The sequence below is a fragment of the Cottoperca gobio genome, chromosome 10 (genome assembly GCF_900634415.1).
Source record: "Cottoperca gobio chromosome 10, fCotGob3.1, whole genome shotgun sequence".
Classification (NCBI taxonomy): domain Eukaryota; kingdom Metazoa; phylum Chordata; class Actinopteri; order Perciformes; family Bovichtidae; genus Cottoperca; species Cottoperca gobio.
Window position 1 is genome coordinate 15,614,857 of NC_041364.1, and position 14,268 is coordinate 15,629,124.

Below are 14,268 nucleotides of genomic sequence, written 5' to 3' on the forward strand. Positions count from 1 at the left end.
TTTTTATTGTGATAGTATGAGTTGATTTACAACAGTGCATCAGAGATGTGATTGTTATTTTGGTGTTTTAAGTAACGATAAAAACAGTGTAAATACGCAAGTAAATATTTAACGTTTTTATCTTAATAGAATGATATCCAGTAATTACCAACAGTAATGAATGTAAATGTGAATATATGTAATATTTTCTTGTTTTCTGTTTCATTCTTTACTTTTTTATACTTATATGAAATGTGTATATTTGTTCATTTTGATGTGAATGTTGTACGAGAAGATTTAAGATGAATAAATAGAACAGACTTGTTTCACACAAATATAACTGTTTGAACTATTTTTATTCATTCTTTTTTATTTTTTTAACTAGTGATATAAAAAGGCTTTGACGCAGTATATCAGGGGATCCATATGATAACAGTTGAATTGTGAAACACCTCCACAGATTACGTTAGCCATTACCTAAGACAGTAGATAGATGCTGGGTTGTATGGGAACATGTAACAAATACAGAACATGGAAATCAGCTGGAAGCTACTTTTAAACAGGGAATGCACACTTAATCCAATTTAGTCCTTCAGCCAGTTACGCTTATTACAGCAGTCCGGGTTCACAGATGTTCAGATAAGTATTGTCCTCCCTTCAGAGAGAAAGGCTAATGACCTGTAATCTAATGCGAATGTATGTTGTGTAGTTTGTTCGTTGGTAAATACGTTGTGTAAAAAAGACAATCTAACTCTTTCTCATTGATTTCATGGTACAATTAATTCTAGTAAGTCCCAACGCAAGAGTGTTACACATATGTTATTCTTAATAGCATAATGACACACTCAATTTCCAGAAAGAAAAGAATATATCAAATATTTTTTCAGACCATAAATAAACAGTTAATCTATTGAAAATACTCGGTAGGAATGATGTCTTTGAGGTTAAGCATCCCCATGGTATTGATATACATATATATATATATATATATGTATATCAATATATATTGTAATAAAAACCTAACCAACTTGCACACACGGGTCTATGAAAACAACTTTGTAGAAATCCAGATCATCATCATCCATCCTCAAATGTTGACATGTTGCAATCAGTTTCACCACAGAGGGGCTCTGGTCAGCACCCCTTTCCAGCTGCGAGAATCTGCCACCTGCAACAGAACAGGGTGTGCAAACATAAAACAAAAAAATATTGACATGCAGTAAGAAACACAAAGACTAGAAACAATGTAGCGACTTGAGAATGCACGGAAACATTTCTTGAAAGTATTTCTGAGACGTTTGGAGCTAAATGGAAAATGGGAATGTTTAAAGTTTGTTGATAAGATGACGTTATGTTTTTATTATGTTTGGTCAGAATGACTCACCTGCATTCTCTTATGAAGAAACCTCAACTTCTGGTTGAGACAGTCAATCTCCTGAGGCAGGACAGAGAGGCCATGGTCAAGTGAATGTAGAGATGAATGTAAAATACCTCTTAGCAGTTTAATCACAACACACACTATCCCATTGATGTTGTCATATTTTCACAAATAAAATCAATTAACATTTACCATTAAGTGTAAGTGGCCAGGGTTACACTCATAAGCATGACTGTGTTACGGTTAACATTGTGTTCACTGTTGGAAAAGTCCCAGAGGAAAATACCTGGCTTAGTTTTTCGTTACGCCTGAGTTTGATCTGTGGCAGAAGCTCCTCCAGTCTCTGAATCTGTAATACAACATAGATCTAAATTCATGTGGCAGGTGATACAGCTTAATGATCCAGACAACATGTAAATGGTATTAAGAAACAGTAAATTGGTAAAGTAGAAATGGAAGACTTTTAATTTTCTGTTTGGTGTGTATAAGTATTATTTTCTTCTTTACTCCAATTACAAAATGTTGCATCTTAAACACTTTACCACAAAATTATTAATGTGATGGCTGTATTTTTGTATTGCTCTCAGCTACATAATCTCCTCATAAACACTTTAAAATATACTGAATGGCTATTTCAAAGGTCACACAGTTGAATACTTTCTCCTCTAAAGATGGTCCTTTTATGTTGGAGCAACACTGCTGAATAAATGCAAATTAACCATTCACACCATTACTAAATCACTAATTATTGTATTAGCGCTATGTGGTTACTGTGTCTGTCTTACCCTCCTGTCAATAATATGTAGCCTGGTCTTCATGCTATTGTTGATCACAGTCATGGGAATGGTTCTGGGCTTAGGGCACACTGGGAACAGAAACATCACAGCACTTACAGACATCAAAAACTTGCCTTTTCTTCAGGCTGAATTTGTGTGTAAGCAATGGATATAGCTAATAACTGATTCAGGCACAAATAAGCGAGTACTGTTAAATGTATGCAGCAACTACCATGTGTAGTAATTAACAGTACAAAGGATGAAAAATTCAATAACAACAATTCCAGATGCTGAACAAAAGTAGAGTTAGCCAAGATCTATGATTTGTGATACTGTGCTGCCTTTTCTCATCCTTAGTGACACACAATGTATTTCAAGGATGCCCACAGCTAGTTAGCACAAAGATAGATACAGGGGGAAACAGCTGGCCTAGCTCTGTCCAAAATTAATTTATTCCACCAACCAGCCCCTCTAGAGCGCATTAATTACAATTTTTATATCTAAATGGAAAGATTATTAATGGATGAAATAAAGGATATATATAATATATTATTTGCAAGATTTAGGGGTGCCTGTTACTTGTTGCTATTCTGTTAATAGTGTTGTGTAATGTAGAAGCCTAAATGATGGGCCCCTGTCCAGATCTGGACCCACAGCTTAAGAAAACAGTGTTGAAGAGAACAAAAGGTTAGTCCACTCTTACCATGCTGAAAGATCTTGGATACTTCAAGCACATAAGGCCTGTAGTGAAAAACACATGTCACCCATTGACATCCATAAGTGCTGAATAAATGTATGCACTGAATAGATGTATAGAATTATAGGAATAATGGTCAACAGTCAAAGACTGCTTACATGTGCTTGCTGTTAGCAGGGATCGAGCTGTTCAGAGGGATGAGACATCCACGGTGATTCCTTATCTGCAGACAGACCAAAGCACAAGTCATTATTTGAGGATTTGTTTTCATCTTGTGTGTCTCTGTGTGTGTGTCATCGTGGGGACATGTGGCAACACATGGAAACGCATACTGTAGTGGGAACTACCAGTGTTTATAGTTCTGTCTGTGGACAGATTTTGTCAACGTGGTAGTGTCACAACTGTCACAAAACTTTACAGGTGTGTAGTTGAGATCAAAATGAAGGTCAAGTTCAAAGGCAGGTGTGGTCCGAGCAAGGGCAACAGAAGTGAAGGGGTAGAAAGTGAGGAAGATGCTATCGTTTTTTCCCACTTTATGTTCTTGGCCCAATTTGGAATTGGTGTGATCCCATCTATAGTTTTTTATAGTCTGCAGAAATACACATTTCCTTCAATGATTCAGAAATAGGGGTTGCATCTCTGTATCATGAGGGGAAAAGAGTTGTTGTACCTTGAATATGACATCGGAAGAGTTCAGGCCAAAGGTAGTGCTGATAATCTGAAAAGAGAACAAATATCAAAAGATATATTATCAAAATATACTACATCCAAACAAACAACAGCGAGTTTCAGTTATTTTATTTATCTTTTTTATAAATTATTTGTTAATATCTTACATTTGTATATATTTATATTAAATAGGCGAACAAGAACATTCTGTGCAGGTTCAATATTTCAAGCAGCAGGTGGACGTGCACACCTGTATGATCATGGTGACCTCAGCTGCTGGAGGAATGGACACTTCTCGCAGAGCCACCACCCTGTCATCTGCAACAGATACAACATGAGATATCACCACTTTCGAATATGTAACCCTTTAATACATGTTTATACGTTTAACTAATGGCTTTATTAGTGATAAATAAACAGATATTTGTTCTAATTCTTTATAGGGCAGTGATAAGCCATTATTGATAACAACCTTTTGACCACTATAATGGACAATTTGGCATCTTGACAACAATTTATTAAAGTCCTCTTCCTGCTCTCTTAAATCTTTCACATTCAGATATGAACATACAAACACGATGTTGTGACATCACGACTACTGGAAGCCAATCACAGTCCAGTATACAACTTACACAGGTGTGCTGTGAAAGCTAAAAACCTCCAGTGCACATATACAAAGAATGGACATATTTATGTTTTGCTTCAGTATTTAAACTTTTGAAATAAAAAAAGTTTGCATCTTTATAGATTCTGGATTTTTTAATGATGTAGTAGATGTAATTTTAATTTTAAGAATTTTTAACAAGGTTATGGGACCGTTTTTGTGTGGATAAACCATATCTGACACAATAATTAATCAAAACAAAGTATTGTTAAGTCTCAAAACATGTATTTTAAACACTTACATCTTGATGGATTATCATGAAACCCCTATTGCTTATTTGATAGTGAGAAACTCATGACCCTTTATTAATGACTCATTATCATCTGCAGACCTGAGCATTTATTATTGACTTCACTCACCAGCCAGAGATGTTTCTCAACGAGACAACCTAAGGTCCTATTAATGGTTTGTTACTGACATAAGCATTAATACATTATTTGTTAACCCAAAAAATAAACTTTACAACCACAAACACAAACATACTAGCCATGGAGCTGGCAGAAATCATTTCGTTTACCAGTAATCCTATATTCAGATTAAATAGGCTTTTCATTCACTAAATCTGAGAAGTGAGCCGCAGCCAAACACTCAACAGTCACATACAGCTGTTGTTGTTCTCCTCTATGAGTATGACCATTTATGGATATAAGCTTCACTACACCTGACCTTATGCTGAAATAAAAAGAAAAAAGGTTTTGATATGTATGAAGGATTTATACAAAGTCCACGACTAAAACACGAGCGCATACTGTCCATTTACTGTTCATTTGGTTAAAGAGGCCGGTTGCCATGGACACAGACGCACATACATCAGTGTCTGCACAATAGTTCAGCACTTATCGTAAAGTCGAAACATGTGCAGAAAACTACGAACCGTTTTTGTCAAGTCGTCTCAGAGCAAGCCATGCCTTTGATGCGCGTGGTGATTTGTCAAAATTGACGATAGACATTTTAACAATCAGAACAGCAGCACGAGACACGAGAGAAGCCTCCCTGCGACATCCGGTCAGGGATTTTCAAAATAAGTCCCAATAAATCTATTCTGCACCACTTCAATGTGTTAGTTGTGATTAATTGTCTAGCACAAAATGATGTGAGATGACATTGGGAAGGCCAAGACAGGTACGTTTTTGTTTTAGACAAGTGTAATGTAACACAAGAGCTCTTGTGGGGTTTCTTTTAGGACGTTTTTCCTTATGCGATGCAGGGTCTAAGGACAGATGGTGTTGTATGCTGTGTAGTCTGTAAAGCACACTGAGACAAATGTGTAATTTGTGATATTGGGCTATATAAATACATTTTATTTTATTTTATATTATTTTACAGGACGAGCGAAAACTTTAAGCATATTTTAAATAGTAGGTATGCATGTTAAAAAAAACACTTCATAATTTATAATATAATACTGTGCACATCATAAAAACCAAACAGCACATCTTTGTATAATAATGAAAAAGTATTTAAAAAATGTACAGCAAATTGAGTTGTCAATACTCCAAATGCAATACTTTCCAAAAGGACATTGAGAAGAAAGGAAGTCAATTCATTTGAAAATGTCTTATACAATTCTGGAGAGGCTCAGAATAGCATTCAGAACTTCATCATGAGTTATTTTGTTGTCGCAAAGTGCTTCATAATCTTCAGAAATGTCTTTGCAGTTTGCAAAGTATAAAGTTTACTGTAAAACTCTGAACAAAAGGAGGCGATCACTTCATCATTAAACAGATTACTATTCATTTTTAAAGGAGCGAAAGTTGATTTTTTTTCCGTTTGAATTTTTCTAAATAAAATAATTTAGATGAGTTTTGCTCACCTTCCTCCATCTACTTCCTTCTTGACCTCACAAAGGTCCCTTGGGCTTCTGTCTATAGATGTCATCTAACTTGTTCTGGCAATCACTAAGGAGCAACTCATCCTCAGAAAGGTTTTCATTAGTTGTGTTTGATACAAATGCAATTTGAGATATCAGCTTATATTCTTCAATGTTTCTAAATTTAGCCCAGTTGTTGCCATAGGATCTCATATATGCCCATTTAAAATTAAATGGGCATTTAAAAATGTAATCAGAATACATACAGCATTGTTCTTGACTAGATGCCAAGCAACTTTTCCAGTTGAATTTTTTTGTACTTTTTGTGGACCAAACAATTTTTTATTTTTTTTAATAAATATGAGCATGTCAATAACCTATACATGTCTGCCCCTTGATGTGATTATCATTTCCCAGTGTGACCCTTAGTGAAATTGCCTTGTGGTCAGAAAAGGGAGCGGCATGGACATTTTTGAGACATACAGAAAGGTCTTTCCAAGTGTATGATTTGAACGTATAAAGAGAACTGCGCGGAAAGACGTCATCGCGGCAGAACGTATGTGAAAGCGTGCGCGCCGCCCCGACAGGAAGACCCGCATGCGTGATGTTTGGGACATAATGGTGGATAGGTAGGCAACACACTACAGCTCGATAAGAGTTGCTCGTCAGCTGTTGACCAATTTCCAGTTGTTGTCTTGGTCCTTTCGGTTCGCTGCCGCTGCCCGCTCAGACTGAACGACGCCCCAAACTGCAACAAAATGCCAAATATTAAAATATTCAGCGGTAGCTCACATCCGGACCTGTCTCAGAAAATAGCAGACCGCCTGGGTCTCGAGCTGGGAAAGGTTGTTACGAAGAAATTTAGCAACCAAGAAACATGGTAAGTTGTTTGATGTGGCTTCTTTAAAAAAGCTTATAGTCAGGAGGGTACCTGGTACGCAAATGTTGTAGCCCAGCGACATGTAACGTTATTGGGTAGAAACGTGGTGTCATGGTGAAATTGCCGCGCAGTGTTGTTAGGAACTTGTAGTCCACGCATGGCTGAGAAATCATGCTCCCTAACAACCTCTCTTGTAATTCTGGACCACAAAGCCACCGTAGTTGTCTCAATAAACTGAAATTACTGTGTCATATCATATTGAGACTGTTATTTTTGACTAGGCATGCTGCTCTTGTATGCTCCCCCCCCCCCATTTAACCTATGTTTAGATCACACCCCATTGTTTATTGTGTCATCTTATCTCCTGCTTGACATGGTGTGTTAACTCCAAGGCCCTAACTTCTGTTGGTCTTGTCTCCTCTCTCTTCTGGCAGTGTGGAAATAGGGGAGAGCGTTCGTGGGGAAGATGTCTACATCGTGCAGAGTGGCTGTGGGGAGATCAATGACAATTTGATGGAGCTGCTGATCATGATTAACGCCTGCAAGATTGCCTCAGCCTGCAGGGTCACTGCCGTCATCCCATGCTTTCCGTATGCCCGGCAAGACAAGAAGGACAAGGTGGGGGTGAGGGATATCTGTCTAATTACTTCTGTCATGCCATTTGCCATCCAGCATCATGACGAGGCCCTGTAACCATGTCCATCAGTACCCGCTTGACAAGAAATATTTGCTTACTTTTTTTAGTTTGTTTTCCTTTTCCCTTTTTTGTATGCTTTGCTGAATCTACTGCACTTCCCATCGCTTTTGTAATTATCCCGTAGCTATTTGCTAGTGCCTGTTATTTATTCTCATTGCAACATTTGAATGGCATGTGCATGAATGGAATGTTTTGCACTTTTACCTGCCACATCTATAAGCTTTTATTAATTATTGGGATGCAAGACTAGATATTATCCAGGATTTTGTTATATGGCAATAAGTGTTGTATTTTTCTTATATTAGAAGCCACATTGCAGTTGGGCCAAACATAATTATTTGTGACTTATTTGACTTGTAACTGAGTAATGTTTAGCCATTCTATGTAAATACTACTGATTTTTGCATATCGCCCAATGTTGTAAGAATTACAACAAAATATTTTAGATAACCAATTTTGAGATCTAGAGTCTTGCAGATTGTAATATTTGACTGAATGCCTAAGCTCTCAGTTGAGTGTTATTTTTAGCAACAAGCCATGCTTTCCAGTTCACTTATTCCATGTGACTGAATAGATCTATTTTCATTGCAGAGCCGCGCTCCTATCTCTGCCAAGTTGGTGGCCAACATGCTGTCTGTGTCAGGCGCTGACCATATCATCACGATGGACTTGCATGCCTCACAGATACAGGTGAGCAGCTAAAAATCAGACCCAAACAGAAGTGCATCTTATTCAGCATTAATCTGTCCTTTGGGTAATATTTTTGCCTCTATTAGAAATCTGACTTTCATAGCCTTATATTTATATAGATGTCAACAAAGGACAAAGGGAGATATGATCCTTCTATTAGTCCTTCGAGCAGGTAGTACTTGTTCAGCTCCTGAGACCCCAGTCCTTATATCTCTTATCTTTTCCAGGGGTTCTTTGATATTCCAGTTGATAACTTGTATGCCGAACCAGCTGTGCTGAAATGGATTAAAGAGAACATCCCTGAATGGAAAAACTGTACCATCGTCTCCCCTGACGCAGGAGGAGCAAAGAGGTATGCCAATTTATTTAAGATGAAACTTCTGTATGCTTTACTTATCACAGACAAGGCTCCTATTTGACATGTGCATTTACAGCGTTATACACTTTGTCATGCCCATTCATGGACATTATACTTTCCCTTTGCAGGGTCACCTCAATAGCAGACAGGTTGAATGTGGACTTTGCCCTTATTCACAAGGAGAGGAAAAAGGCAAACGAGGTGGACCGCATGGTTCTCGTCGGAGATGTGACTGATCGGGTCGCCATTCTAGTGGATGACATGGCTGACACATGTGGCACAATCTGTCACGCTGCTGACAAGTAAGCCCCTTTATTATTTATGTGGTAAATAAATGTGGAACTTTAGAGCATAACTAAAGTCCACTGGCAAGTGGGCTACTGTGGTTTCTGTCCTGATGTCAAACTAACTACTTGGAAAGAGATCAGTACTGAATTAAATTTAGAGACCTCTGTTCATGATCTATCCATGTCGCGTGGAGATTTGTAATGCATTATACTGTTTCTCCCCCTTAGACTAATTTCTGCTGGTGCCACCAAGGTGTATGCCATCCTGACCCATGGCATCTTCTCTGGCCCCGCTATCTCACGCATCAACAATGCCTGCTTTGAAGCTGTGGTGGTCACCAATACAATCCCTCAGGAGGAGAAGATGAAGCATTGTCCCAAAATACAGGTCAGGATACAGCATTTACCTCGGTTTTTATGTAAGGTTGCAACTGATAGATTTATTTTTTTCAATGTAAAATATGAAGAAGCAATTTCCAGAGCCCAAAGTGATTTAATGATTACTAATAATAACAATATAGCTGTATTTACATTAATAAGAAATAACTGCTTAAATTCACGGTTTGAGCTAGAACAAGTTATTCATTTTCTATCAATAATCAAATCATCCAGTCTAGTTATAAACACAACATCTCATCCTCTCTCCCCCCAGGTTATTGACATCTCCATGATCCTTGCAGAGGCCATCCGTAGAACTCACAACGGCGAGTCTGTGTCGTACCTGTTCAGCCACGTCCCCTTGTAACAAATGGTGTGTCCCATCTAACTGTGTGCTGTTACACCAAATAAGAGAAGAGGGAATTCCCCAACCCAAACACAACCATTGGCAAAGATGTTCTGCTAACCAACCATGAGAAAAAAAAAAGAATGAACTGATATCATGTCTGTTACTAATGCTGACCCCGTCACTTAAGTCCCTTCCCCCTTGAGCAGTTTCTCTTCATGTCTGGACACCAAAGCAATCGCAAGCAGCTAGGCCAGCATATTTATTGTACTTGGATAATAAGTGTTTATCCACTGTGAGCTTTGTCCCCCCCCCTTTCATCACATTTAGGTACAGAGTTTCTCCTGGACATTACACTTCCCTAGGAGTCATTTCAATCAGTAGTCAAAGAGCTTATTTAAATATCCCCGGCAGGTGCTGGTGGTCAGGAGAAGCATCTGCCATTAAGCTGTTACAGTGCTTTTTGTTACAATGAACGAGTGTAGATTTTAATGTTGCTCCTATGTCTGCTGATGGAACGATTATAATTTATGAAGTGAATGTGTATTGAACTAGTTTACAGTGCCACTGAAGCTCCACTCAACCCAAGAGTGCCTCAACAGTCTGAAATCAAATATGTTTTTCCTCCAGTTTTCTCCTTTCCCCACTCCTATGTAGCTGTGTTTATTGTCTCATTGTATGAAGAACTTTCATCAGGTTGTAAAAGATGTTCTGGGATGTTTCTTTCAACTCTTGAGGTGCCCTCCATTGAGTGGGGTTTGCCCAGTGTCCAGGGTTTACCTGTTGAGGTTCTGCGTTGAAGGTCTTTCTATAAAGAAGCTCCCTGGTTTTTAGTTTGGGGTCTCTGCAGGCTGGAGCTTCCTTCAGTAATGTTCACCTGCTATTTTGTTTTTTTTGTTGGGGGCTCTTTTTTTTATGTCTCAAGGAAGGGATTTGTCAATGTGCATATTCCAAACCTTTGTGTTTACTTTTTCAGTAGGGTGAATCCGCCGGTTATCTGAGGATGTGTTCTTAATAAAATTATATGTAAAATCTTAAACCTGACTTTTGTTTTTTTTTGCTGGTATTAATGCATCATACCTGAAGGTATATAACTATTTAGATTTGCCTTTAAAAAGTTACGTTCAACCAGGACCATACAGGGCAATTTACTGGTATATTTAACAGGGACAATGCACAATAAATGTATGGCTAAATAAAAGACCCTGTCTCAATGAGATTTTACCTGTATAAATAAAGGCTAAATAAAAATTGCAGTGGCTAAAAGCTGTAGTCCCTGCGTGGAGGTCATCAATTAAAAGATCCTTTTAATATTTGAATTTTATTTTGTGTATTGGGATAGTTTACATTGTACAATTAAAAGCCCTTTGCTCTATATTGTATAGGTTTATTCCAGTATTTTTAGACAAAATATTTTTATATCATTAAACAGTTACATTTCAAATGTCAACAATCTATAAATATATGTATGTTGTAACATTTCTAAAAAGGTAAATTAAGTTAAAAAAATTACAGTATGTTTTTTCTCTGGGGACACACCCTTGTTCCAAAGAAACAAAAACACGTTGATTGACAGACACTATAACCAATCGTCGACCACGTGACGTAGACCGTCTTGACCAATAGTTATTCTAGAAGAGGCGGGCAAATTACAGACACCGGCAGAGTAATGCTCAGTGCGACCTGTCATTGAAACTGTTTCATTGTCGGACGTCTGACAGTTATTTGTCTGTATTCGGGTATAATCAGGCAGAAAACGATTGCCATCGTAACTGGACGAATAACCACCAATTAGCTCTCTCCACGTGCGCCGGTGCTGCCTTCATGTTCCAACAATGAACGGAGGGAAATTAAAATAGAAACTAGGCTTTATATAGCCTTGGTTTTTTTTGCTGTTTACTGACAACTTACTGGGTAAGTAAATAACTGATTTGTATGTAGTGTTTCTGATCACACATTATAGGTACTCTTCATACTATTTAGTGTAATTTATTTTGCTGTGTTTTCAGTTTCAGTTATTGGTTGCCAGTATCAGTATGCCTGTCCTGTATTAGTGCAACAATGAAAAGATTTGTGGTCAATTTGTGCACAGCTCAAGGATGGCAGGAATACCTGACCATAAACAAGATGAAGTGGGCCTCGGGGATCCAATGGTTCGTTTCCACAGCTTCTTGCACGGAGGGACCTCCAGCTTGCTATCTACCCTCCCCACCCTCATTGTTTTCCCTGTCTACAAAACGGTTTTCCGTCAACAAATCCACAACACTGCAGTTCACCTGGCAGTGGAACAGCTCTTCAAAGAGGGACCTGTAAAGCTCTACAGAGGCGTGGCCCCGCCATTACTGATGAAGACCCTGAATGGCACGCTGCTCTTTGGCCTCCAGGACACCCTCGTCCACCAGTTCTCCCTGTCATCCCAAAATACCATCTCCACCTCTGCCTTGGCTGGGTTTGGTGCAGGTATGGTAGAAGCTGTGGTTTTTACCCCCTTTGAGCGTGTCCAGAATGTGTTGCAAAACAGCCAAAACGACCGCCATCTACCCACCCTGAAGAGTATTCTTGTCAGGCTGAATACACAGAAGCCGGCCTTAGGGTACTACAAAGCCTTGCTGCCCATCACAGCTCGCAACGCTCTTGGCAGCTCTATCTACTTTGGTCTGAAGGGGCCGTTGCGTACTGTCGTGGAGAGACAGGGGCTCTCTCAGGTGGTTTCTTCCTTCATCTCAGGGACACTGACCTCCATGGCAATCAGCTTGACTCTTTACCCGCTGTCTGTGCTAGTGGCAAACATGCAGGCACAGGTGGGAGGGGAGGTGAAAGGGGTCATGGCTTGTTGGGGGACACTGTGGGAATCTCGGCAGCGTAGTGTGGCTCTGCTGTACAGAGGAGGTTCTCTGGTTATTTTGAGATCATGCATTACATGGGGAATCGCCACTGCTATCTATGACAAGCAGCAGAAACGTGAAGGCTGAAGTGACATGGTTGAAAAATGTTGGTTGTATTGGTTACAATCCAGAAAACAGTGCAACTATTTTATATGGGTTTTTTTCACTGCGAACTCACTGTTTTGCTGGTGAGTAAACAGCCATGTTGCTATTTCAATGCACATTCATCAGCAAACAAGGGCCTTGCCCACTCCCCATTCATTACTACCTCTAACCATTAGGCCTTTTTCACAGCAGACATTTTGCCTTGTCATAGTAGGAAAATCACAGGTATTACATATAACATTAACGGCTGTGCTCTATTCAAGTGTCCCACTAAGGCATAGGTCACTACCAGGCGGACCGCGGTCCGAGTCTGGACCCAGACGCCGACCTGTACGGACCCGGACCTATAATCAATAAATTATTGAGGGATTTTCAATTTTGACGGAACGCTTCTATTTTAATCGGCGCAGCTTTTCTCGTTTTTACGGCACTGGTTTAGCGGTTCAGGAAACTCACAGACCAATTGCATGCGAGTTAAGCCATCCCACGTGATGCTACTCAGCCAATCAAATATGTGCATTCTAAGCGGCAAACATTGCGACTCTGAATACAGACAGATGAGAGGTGAGTGACAGACAGAAAGACGAGTTAGCGATACAGGGAGAGAAGACGTAGAAAGGGAGAGAAACACTGACGAAGAGACGAGTGAGCGGCAGACAGGGAAAGAAAAATAACTACTCATGGCGCTCTCCAAGAAGAGAGAAGTGGACAGTGAAAACAGAGCTTTCAACCCAGAATGGACTCATTCATGTTCATCCTTCCCACTGGGAGCACAAAACCAGTGTCTCATATGCTCAGAGACCGTGGTGCTCATTAACATTGGTGATGTGAAACGCCACTATGTGACAAAGCATAAAGTTTTTGACCAAACAAACCCACTCAAGTCTGAACTGAGGGCACAGAAAATAAGCACTCAGAGCCCAATATGATTTTGATTTGTGACAAAATAAAGCAAATAGGCCACCTGTCAGCATCATCAGCCACAGAGAACAGTTTAACCCAGGATGTGGTAGCCTGATTTATTCTAACATTGGTTGAGAGTTAAATCAAGATGTGAAACAGTTAAAGAAAAAGGGAAACTCAAGCTGCTGCTACACTTTATTTAATTTTTCTAAGATTAAGCACTTTATTTTAAGATGCAGTTTTTCAAAAGCTATTTTATTTATTTTCTCAATTTTATTTTTAAATGCAGCCCGAGAAGAACATTATACATATCTACAGTGAATCAACCACTGCCAGGACTTGGAGATGGTGGCTGAGTATTTATCATGAACCAAAGTTGAATATAACAATAATACATGTTAATATGGTGCTGGTTAACTCCTTTTAACTACGCAAATCATAACCATCAAATTTCATAACATGGTCTACCTTGAAACCGGTATACTGCTGCAACCCTACTGGTGAGTCACAGGTACCTTTTTATTTTTACTGTCTTAAAGGGGAATTTCACCAATTTAACTCATCAAAGTTAGTTTACTCATCATGGGAGGTACTACTCTATGAAAACAGTTGTTTAATGTCTTCTCTGGCTCTGGAGGAACCTTTATTTTTTGGGACATTTCTGCTTTAACATGATGAAATGAGGAAATTACATCCAACAGCCAAACTTGAACCAGCGAAGTTGTGTCGTGTGATCATAGAGTAGAGTTTACAGCAGAGACCTTGC

At 39.0% G+C, this 14,268-nt stretch overlaps 2 protein-coding genes across 3 annotated transcripts; both read left to right on the forward strand.

Moving 5' to 3' along the window:
- The first annotated feature begins 6,529 nt into the window (after positions 1-6,529).
- prps1b (phosphoribosyl pyrophosphate synthetase 1B) lies at positions 6,530-10,648 on the forward strand. 2 transcript variants are annotated; one of them, XM_029442078.1, is made up of 7 exons: positions 6,530-6,853; positions 7,288-7,477; positions 8,142-8,240; positions 8,468-8,592; positions 8,727-8,900; positions 9,114-9,273; positions 9,538-10,648. In XM_029442078.1, the coding sequence occupies exons 1-7, from the start codon at positions 6,732-6,734 to the stop codon at positions 9,628-9,630; spliced, it is 963 nt and encodes a 320-aa protein (XP_029297938.1). In that variant the 5' UTR covers positions 6,530-6,731; the 3' UTR covers positions 9,631-10,648. The 2 variants fall into 2 exon arrangements, with proteins under 2 accessions (XP_029297938.1, XP_029297939.1); XM_029442079.1 differs by having other exon boundaries at positions 6,531-6,853; positions 7,288-7,471.
- Positions 10,649-11,267: 619 nt separating this feature from the next.
- Positions 11,268-12,977, forward strand: LOC115014628 (solute carrier family 25 member 53-like). Its single transcript, XM_029441632.1, has 2 exons — positions 11,268-11,523; positions 11,702-12,977. The coding sequence occupies exon 2, from the start codon at positions 11,709-11,711 to the stop codon at positions 12,579-12,581; it is 873 nt and encodes a 290-aa protein (XP_029297492.1). The 5' UTR covers positions 11,268-11,523; positions 11,702-11,708; the 3' UTR covers positions 12,582-12,977.
- The last annotated feature ends 1,291 nt before the right edge of the window (positions 12,978-14,268 follow it).

Excerpts from the sequence above, each read along its gene's own strand:
- prps1b (XM_029442078.1), top strand. The coding sequence starts at position 6,732 with ATGCCAAATATTAAAATATTCAGCGGTAGCTCACATCCGGACCTGTCT. Across the intron at positions 6,854-7,287 it reads TTTAGCAACCAAGAAACATG|TGTGGAAATAGGGGAGAGCG; the intron begins GTAAGTTGTTTG and ends CTCTTCTGGCAG. Across the intron at positions 7,478-8,141 it reads ACAAGAAGGACAAGGTGGGG|AGCCGCGCTCCTATCTCTGC; the intron begins GTGAGGGATATC and ends TTTTCATTGCAG.
- LOC115014628 (XM_029441632.1), top strand. The coding sequence starts at position 11,709 with ATGGCAGGAATACCTGACCATAAACAAGATGAAGTGGGCCTCGGGGAT.